The 9,421-nt window shown below is 39.9% G+C and overlaps 1 protein-coding gene across 1 annotated transcript in view; it reads right to left on the bottom strand.

Annotated features, from left to right (window-relative positions):
- The window catches only part of LOC118322342 (voltage-dependent R-type calcium channel subunit alpha-1E), an 88,363-nt gene that overhangs the window by 6,309 nt on the left and 72,633 nt on the right, over positions 1 to 9,421 (bottom strand). Inside the window, 12 exon segments of the mRNA XM_035654000.1 lie at positions 15 to 181; positions 1,542 to 1,638; positions 2,941 to 3,068; positions 3,346 to 3,508; positions 4,285 to 4,376; positions 4,567 to 4,752; positions 4,925 to 5,005; positions 5,092 to 5,202; positions 5,954 to 6,118; positions 6,414 to 6,615; positions 7,549 to 7,686; positions 8,281 to 8,441. Of these exon segments, the coding sequence (XP_035509893.1) occupies positions 15 to 181; positions 1,542 to 1,638; positions 2,941 to 3,068; positions 3,346 to 3,508; positions 4,285 to 4,376; positions 4,567 to 4,752; positions 4,925 to 5,005; positions 5,092 to 5,202; positions 5,954 to 6,118; positions 6,414 to 6,615; positions 7,549 to 7,686; positions 8,281 to 8,441 (1,691 nt within the window).

Here is a 9,421-nt window from a genome sequence, read left to right as displayed (position 1 = left end):
ACACACACACACACACATTAAGTGTTTTACATTACAGTAAATGTGTGTCTGTCTGTGTTTTATATCCGGTCTAACCTCTGGCTATCTTGACCTCCAGGGCGGTGCGGATGAGGGCCATGAGGGTGGAGGTGAAGTGAACGGACATGTCCTCGTCCACAGGCATGTTCATCAGGACTAGTCTCTGATGGCAACAGAGAGAGTCAGTCACAACCCACCGCACCAACAACACATATCACAATGCAAAAGTGGAAGCCCAGAGCGGCTGTGGTGGATCATAATGTCTTACAGTCCTATTATCTTGTGGTCATAATGACTTATTATCCTCATTATCTCAGGATAACAAATTACAGTTTTGTGGTACTTAATCCATCCCAAGATGACAATTAATTTAGCCAACAGGCTTGACAATGAACAGTTTATATTTGACATTATCAAGGTTGATAGGCAGGAATGTGATTGTGTTACTTTATTATGAACAACCTTTGAAAAAGTTTCTATTTGAAAGAGTACGCTCAGTTTGCAGAATCATCCATAAATCTGTTTGGGACATAATTATAAAATTCAATTATGATTTCAGGGAAATTAGCTTGGAAAAAATGATGAGCAACCATGGCCTTTCTGGGCACCAGAACAAAAGAAACAACAAGTTTCCACTTTAGTCATAACTTTTTATTGCATACTTTGCTATGTTTAAATAAAACTACACTACACTCGTAGATACAAAGGGACAGAGAGGACAACCATGTAATTATTTACCATATCTTGTTTTGATGATCACAAGAAAACAGTTTTAATTTATTACTGTATGTCAAGACCAAAAAGGAAGAAGATAGTAATAAGTAATCTGTCTTTTGGGGATGTGGAAATAACAATTTGGAATATCAATGATACAATCTAAGGTCAAAAACTAAAAGAATATCTATTTTATTCTTGCCCTCTACTGTTCTTCTGTGTAGGAATATCTAAACAGCATGTGCTGTTTATCTAGTTTTATGAAAGAAGATAAAACTCATACAACACATCATCTGAGATGGAGCATGCATGCAGACTCATAAACTCACACACACAAAAACAAACACCCAGTACACAACATATTACACACAGATCACATTTGGCTGTGGCAGGAGGCACATGCAGACAGGTATAGGTGAGAAACAGAGAAATAAGTATGAAAGACGTGAACATTTTAACAGCAGCATGTAGATGTTTGACGACTTTCTGGGTAATGTTCTGTGACTGGCTTCGAAAAACAAACTCCACCAAGACTCTTTCATCAGATAACAGCAAACAGATAACGACGTCTTATTCTTTCTGCCAAGATGCAAAGCAAAACAGGCAAATCATTATTGTAGCGCTTATTATCTGCCAATGACAAAATACCGAAACTTAAAATTGTTTCAACAAGCAATACTGCATCATATAACAGAAAAAAATGCTTCGCTTTTCCAATGTATGACACACAAAATGAGCTTTGACAGTGCTTGTCCTCGTTGATCAAAATATGAAGGCAGTGCCTGTTTCATCTCTGGTGTTGAGTCTACCTTATATGCCAACTTGGAGGGGCATTTCTTGCCCAGGCCTAGAGGTGGTGACATGTGGGTCAACATCTCATACATGTCAGTGTAATGGATACGACCACTGGGGGCGCCAGGTAGCCATGAAGATGGGGATGAGAAAGAGGGAAAAAGAAGGAGGGAGAAGAAGAGGGCAAGGAAGGGGGGTGGAGTGATGATGTCGGAGGTGAGGAAAAATTGAATAATGGTGGAGGAGTTGGGGAGTGCGTTCCCGAGGGATGGAGGAGGAAAAGAGCGCAGGAGGGGGTGAAGGGTGATAGAGAGGAACAAAAATGGAGGAGATATAAAAGAAAGGATTATTCCAAGGCATCACGCAGGAGGAAAGAGTAAAGTAGGAGAAATAAAACAGGTTGTATTCTTTCTATGCTGCCATCAGGGCATAGAAATCTGGGAAAGGAGAAAAAACCTTGGACAGGATGAGCAAAGGAATGACAGCCTCGCTGGATCTGGTACAAATGTCAAATACTTACGTTGTGTAGCGTTGTATGTGTGTGTGAGAGTACTAAAAACATCTTAAAACCAGATCCAAAAGGTAGAAAGAGACAGGCTTCCCCCAAATTGCTCCACAGCTGCATCAAAAGCAAGTTGAAGCATTTTAAAATTAAATTAAAATTAAAATTATGTATGTAATCCTGAATGAGGGATGTCCTGTGCCTTAGTACCCTAAGACTGGAGTGTCGTCATTCTTTGACTTGAGTAACACACCCCTAAAGGTCAAGCAGGGCGGTGACAGCCGGTGAAGGGAGGGAAAGAAGGGATAGGAGGAAGTTAGGAAAGATCCCACACAAAAAAGGCAGTGTGGGGGGGTTTGTTGACATGGGGGAACCAAACCTTGCATGCCACCCTGTGTGGGCAGTTCTTTCCAAAGCCCAGTGGTGGTGAGATAGTGCGTACAACTTTGTACATCTCCTTATAGTGGATCCTACCACTGGAAAGAACATACATGTATTTAGTTGTGTGTCATTATAGCCTTGTAGTCCACAAGAAGCGTGAATCAGGCCTAAATGGAGGCTTTTGTCCTGGAAAGAGCAGTTTTAAGACATCTTAACAGCATAAAATCAAAGATTTCTTTTAATCTGTAATGAAGACTTAAATAACACTTTGTTGCTGTCCTTTATCTGTGTTGCAGCTAATTCAGATTCTAGAGAGCAGACACAGTATCAATTTAAATAAATGTGGATTAAGATGAGCACCTCTTACTTCCATCCATAGTTGTAACTGTATTATGAAGTTGATTAAGTCTGTTTAGATTTGACAGCATGACTGTAGAACACATCATTTAACATCACTGAAAACTGTTATCATTTGTATGTATTGTGCACAGCAGCACTATGTAGGTGAAGCATAAAGACAAAGGGACACTGACCAGGCAGCACGATCATACTCTCCCCAGATCCGAACAAACTCATCCAGGTGGTGTGGACCCAAGATTGATGAGTCTCTGGTCAGATACTCAAAGTTATCCATGATCACGGCCACAAACAGGTTCAGCATCTGGACAAAAGACAAAGAGCAGAGAAAGGAGAAGCTGTGACATTTATTATTATGAGATAATAGGTTCTTGAAATATCAGCTTAGTGCTCAAAACATAAAGAACAGCTGCTCTTCCTAAGAAAATTAACATGAGACAGTGAATAAGCAAAATATGATAATAATATAATAATAATAATAAAATGTCAAGTTTATCCCCACACAGACACAGAGCTAAAACATTAAGAGATGTATTGTTGTTGTAGTTAAAGTAATCATTCACACAGTTTCCTTGTCATACCAGGAAGGAGCTGAAGAAGATGAATGAGACAAAGTAGAAATAGGCGAAGTCGGAGCCACAGCCCCCCTCTGGGTCGGACGTCTGTACTGCAGGGTCCGTCTCACACTTCTGCCCCCCCAGACACGACAACATGATCTCCTGCCATGACTCCCCTGTGGCACTCCTGGACACACATACATTACACAACACCAGAAGGAGGAGGGGTTGGTTAGGACTCGAGCGGTCCAGCTCACAGTTTATTCACAGTTGCGTCTGCCATTTGGAAACTGCGATCAAAGCATCAAGATGCGCACCACTCGCTTCAGAGACAGCTTGTAGATGGTCCAAGTGTGAGACCTACAGTTGAGTAGTCTAATCCATACGTTTACAGTATGTTCTGCATGTAATAGTGCTGACCTTTTACTGCCTTTATATATTAATATCAATGTTTTATATAGTTGCTTTTTTAAAACGTTTTTTTAGCAACTGTTAAATAGCCAAATCATTTTCTTTTCATAGGTGAAAACTAAATTTACTATTTAATAAACTTAGATGATTCTTTTATGACATTTAATTGTACAGATAAACACAATATCAACACTTTGGTCTAGATAGCCATTTTATTATTTGACCCACTCTGCTTTTCATCACCAGATGTAAAACTCTCAAAGTGTCTGCAAGCTATTTGCTATGGAGGTAAGTGGTACACTGCAGCATCTATCCCCCTTTGACACTGACTAGCCTCTTGGGTACTTAGAAAGCAAAGTCTTAGTACTGTAACCTCGCAACATTATTCACAGTACATTAAAGAAATGTGTTATTTTGTTTGGATCTCAATTTAAATGAGACACAAACATGGTAACTACTGTAGATTACTGAAGCTAAGCCACTGGATTTAGCAAAGTGATAAAGTCCATAGTTACCCTGAAGTACAGGACTGAAGATCTCAAGGTGTCCTACCTGAATAGCAGCATCAAAGCACCAGAGAACCTCTTGAAGTTGTTGTGCTGGTTAATGTGAGTCTTGTCATTCAGCTTGATGTTCCCAAACACCTGATTCACACAGATATAAACACATAGGCAACGCATTAAAACACATCCATAACTGGTAAAGCATGACATAAACTATTTTATTTCAGCATCAAACAAATATACTTCTGGTGCTGTGGGACGCTGGATAAAAATGGTGAATGTTGCATACTGATCATCATCTCCAGAGAGACTGATCAAGCGTTTTCCTAACCTGCATGCCAATGATGGCGTAGATGAAGAAGAGCATGGCGATGAGTAGGCAGACGTAGGGCAAAGCCTTGAAGGACTGGACAAAGGTCCACAGAAGAATCCGGATGGTGTAACCTTGTCTCAGCAGTTTGATCAGACGAGCTGCTCGGAACAGCTTCAGGAAACTCATGTTGAACGTATCCACAAACTGGAGAGGGGAGGGAAACTGTTTACCAGTAGGGTTGAGTGATGTCAGCTTGTCATACGCAAAAATAAAGTATTAATATTCACATAAATACTTAAAATTGAGGGGAAACTCAGTCAGAAAAGGTACACTTTTTCTTTTAGAGTCTGTTGATACTTAATCATGTTTTCATTACCTGCAAGTCTACCACAATCTCTGTGATGCTGCCCAAAACAGTGATGAAGTCAAAAATGTTCCATGTGTCTCGAAAGTAGTTCTGTAGAAACAGGAAAGATGCTTTGAGACATTTTTAAAGGCGATCTTGAATTCACATTCAGGCTGTGTGCTGCTCTTTTCTCTCACCAGAAAGCCGAAGGCCATGATCTTGAGCACACACTCAACAGAGAAGAGAACAGTGAAAGCTGTGTTCAGGTGCTTCAGTACGGCGTCATATGCTGGCGGGGCAGAGTAATACTGAAAACAGAAAGGCAGCAGGGGTTAAACTATAAGACATATGCGGTATGAGTGGGATAAAAAGGTAGCCTATTCCCTAACCAGTTCACTGCAGCGTAACCTCATGATACCAGTCTGATATCAGTGTGAACTTCAGCCCTGCACCCTGCAGATCTACAGGTTGATGGAAGATTCCTCCAGACCCATAAATAGTCCTTCAGTCTCTGCACCTCTCATCTGTCGCACTATAAAAGGAGTCATTCCTCTGGGGGCGGCAGCCACAGTTAATGAGGTCATGCTAAATAGCAGCCCCTGGACATTATAGATCAATATTTAATACAGGCTGAGTCACCCCACGTCTTTCTGTCTGACTGTCTGTCTCTCCGGATATCCAGCACAGCCCAAGAGAAGGCCAGTTCAGGAAATAAATAGTGGTGAGAAACTAAAACATCAGCAGATCTAAATGAAAACATCACAGTGTGTTGAGGTGGTACCTAAAACAGACACATCAGCTTCTACACGCCGATGTTTCTAGTTAGGAGTGACACATCTTGGTTTATTTTAAAACCAAAGTGTTAACAGTCACAGGTTCATGACAGAATATGTTGCTGAGAAGCACCACAAGGTGTGTTTTTCCTATTAGCAAACCAGGATATTTTGAAAACAGCATGTCATATTTTAGGAGAGGAGACAGATGTAGATAATGGAAGAATCCTTTCATTCTGCTCCTACTAAAATGTACTGTACTGTTTTTGTCTTTGGTTTTCCTCACCTTCATCATCAGTACAATGGTGTTGAGAGCGATCATGGCCAGGACGGTGTACTCAAAAGAGGGTGACACCACAAAATGCCACAGACGGTACTGGAACGTGTGCCGGTTCTGGGGCATGTAACGGGTCAAGGGTTTGGCACTGATGGCAAAGTCTATGCATGCCCGCTGAAATACAGAGAACGGGAGAAAAGGGAAAGAAAGAAGCATGAAAAAGTAAAAAAAAAAAACTATCCACCTTGTTTTAATGACACAGTTGGTTTTTTACTTCTTTTCTGTTTGATTTAAACCCTACAGGAGGAAATAGACATTTCCTACAAGAACATTTATGGATTTACAAAGACAATCAGAGTACATTTTATCTATTTTGGCTTCACAGACTAGACTGTAAATCTATATTTTGCATGAAGTAATGAATCATACAGTCTCACTGAGCCACACATAAGAAAAGTGTTTCCCTCACCTCATTCTTTTCCAGGCTGCACTCCTCCATCATCTTATCCCCCTGTTCCTGGAAGGTGATGATGATAAGAGCCACGAAGATGTTGACGAAGAAGAAGGGAAAGACGACAAAGTAGATAACGTAAAAGATAGACATCTCCATCCGGTTGCCATGGCTCGGACCTCTGTCCTCCTCTGTCACATCCACTGAGTGCTGCAGAACCCTGGAAGAGAGACACGATGCTAACTAATGCTAACACTAATGCTATTGTTGTATATCTATATACAATAACTCTTATATAATTATTATCACTGTTTCTAAAACAATATTTTAATCATTTTTATGATCCCCCCGACGCAAATTCAAAAAGTGCACTGCAGAATTATTTCCTCGGTGTATATGTGTATGTATATACGTATATACATAACTGTCTTATTTTGCTTTATCTTTTCATATGTGTATAACATGACTGGACCACAGGCTTTCAATTTGTTGTACAGCCTTGTGTTGTATAACGATAAATACATTTCCTTAATTATGTGAAACTTGAGCAACTACAAAGAAAAACTTTTGGCAAGACAGAAATGGCACAAGAACAGGAATAATTAAACCCGCTGAAAATGTACCAAACAGCCATCATTCACAAAATCAAAACTCTTGCAAGAAGACAAGTATTCTTTAATGACACACTGTGTGCAAGAAAATATACCCTTTTTTAATTTTGAAATGATGTTATGTGGTAAAGCAGATATTAGATTTACCAGAAACTTTTAGGAAGTATTTGTTCACTGGGGTGGGGATCAAATGCCAATTTGCCATTTAGAAGAGGATATCAATTTATTTCTACAGCAGCACTCAATTAACAAGGGTTGGAACAGTACAAACCCACAAGCAATGTCAGTGAAATATTGGTGTAACCTTATTGTGAGATAATAAATGGCCAAATCTTTGTTAAGTTAATCACATCTATTATATTTCCCTCATCAAAGGTCGGATTTGACCATTACCAAAGAACAAGCCAGATGTTAAAAGGTTATAATGCTCATAAAAGCTAATGAGCCCTCTACGAATGGAAAATGATATGAAAGATCCTGCTGAACTTCCTCATCCAGCATGAGAATTAGCGCTCATCTGCTGATTCCAGTCACACACTCACTGAGGCCAACCCTCTCCAGTGGAAACAGTGAAAAGAGTGAGTAGAGCCCAGATGACGTTGTCGTAGTGAAAATCGTGTCTCTTCCAGTCTCTTCTCTTCATCTCTTTCTTGTCCTTCCCGTAGTCAATGTAGTAACCCCTGGAAGAGAGGGAGGAGACCATGCACAACAGCAAAAGTTACAAAGATGCATCTAATAAATAAAACATTGAGAAATGTAAGAATCATATCGAAATTGAGAGGATTTTGTAACATTTTCAACAACTTTATTAACTTAAGTTAAGTTTGAAAGTTTGAAACAAATAACAAACCCAAAAAGGAATAAAAGACTGAATGAAGGATGCAAGAAAAGAAGGAAGGAAGGAAAGAAAGATGGAGGGAAAAGAAAGAAGGGAATACGAAAAGAAAAAGGAAGAAGGAGGAGGGAAAGGAAGAAGGAAAGAGAGATGAGGTGAAAAAGAAGGAACTAAGAAAGGAAGCAAAGAAGGAAGGGAAGAAAAACAGGGGGAAAAAAGGGAGGAAAGACAGAAGGATGACAGGAAAATAAAGAAGGAAATAAGAAAGGAGTGAAGAAAGAAAAGAAAGAAAAAGAGAAGAAGGAAAGAAAGAAGGAAACAAATAGGGGAGGAAAGAAAGGAGGAAGGAGAGAGTGATATAAGAGATTATTATAAATCTAAACCCCTTGAACAGAGGAAGGAAAAAAAAGAAGGAAGAACAGAAAAAAAGGAGCATTACTGGCAGTCCTTCTCTGTGTCCTTGGAGCTGTCGGTGCAGTAGAAAAACTTCCCCTTGAAGAGCTGCACGGCGATGACGGCAAAGATGAACATAAAAAGCTTATAGACGATCAGAATGTTGAAGACGTTTTTCAGAGACGTCACCACACAGTCAAACACCGCCTGGAAGACAGAGACACATGAGATGAAACACGTGTGGTGAGATCAAAGAATGGGGTCTGTAAAGTGTGTGACATTTCATTTTCAGTATATCTGGTAGCTGCAATCTTTCATCTTATTTACAATACCAGTATTTGCTTGTTGTTTGTTTTGGTGTCCTGACAACATAGCTCATGAACGGAATGACTTTCAGATTTTAATGTGTCAAATATTGAAGTTTCACAACTGCACTTGTAGACACAGAGAATGGCATGAAGACGTGTGATAGGCTTTGGATAGTGTTCAGAGACAATATATTATTTGTAATTTGTAGCTAAAAACATTGTTGGCCTTTTAGGTGAAGTTTCCCACAGATCTTAAGTCCATCTCCCAGTGAGTAGAAAGAAAAGTGTTTTATTAGTCGCAAACCCAAAATGACTATAGCACACAGCTGCTCAGGCTGACTAATTCCCTTTTTTCACTTCTAACCCTCCCCTCTCCTCTCTTATTGTATGTATTCCTTTTCTTCTTTTCTCCTCCTCACTTTCCAATTAGTTTCTCTTTCCACTGAGAAGTGTATTTGATGGCTTACATTTTATTCAAGGGATATCCACCTGTGTATGAATGAACTTTTATGCTTTGATACATCTTCCTCTCCTCCTGGTTTTCTCCCTGTAGACAGACTACGTGTGAGGTTTGGGGATCCCAGCCCTGACAACGAGTCTTCATGCCCCGGTGCTTACAGTTTGTCACCTCACGGTTTATCACCTCATCTGTCTACTTGTTATTTCTCTGCTCTCAGGTCTGCGACATAAGAGAGGAAAGAGGAGGTATCTTTAAAGTCCTGCTCCACTCAAAAACATAATTTTCTTCTTGTTCCTACAGTCGGATGTTTGAGCTTCACTGTGCAGAATGATGTATGTGCAGAGTTTGACACTAGAAGGATGTTTTCACATTCATCTGCTGAAAGTGGAAAGTTTCTCTGTGCTCATTGAAAATCTGAT

This window comes from Morone saxatilis, unplaced genomic scaffold (genome assembly GCF_004916995.1).
Source record: "Morone saxatilis isolate NCDOM2014 unplaced genomic scaffold, NCSU_SB_2.0 Contig12, whole genome shotgun sequence".
Taxonomy (NCBI): Eukaryota; Metazoa; Chordata; class Actinopteri; family Moronidae; genus Morone; species Morone saxatilis.
The sequence above is the reverse complement of the archived record's forward strand: the minus strand, read 5'-3'. Positions and strand labels throughout refer to the sequence as shown.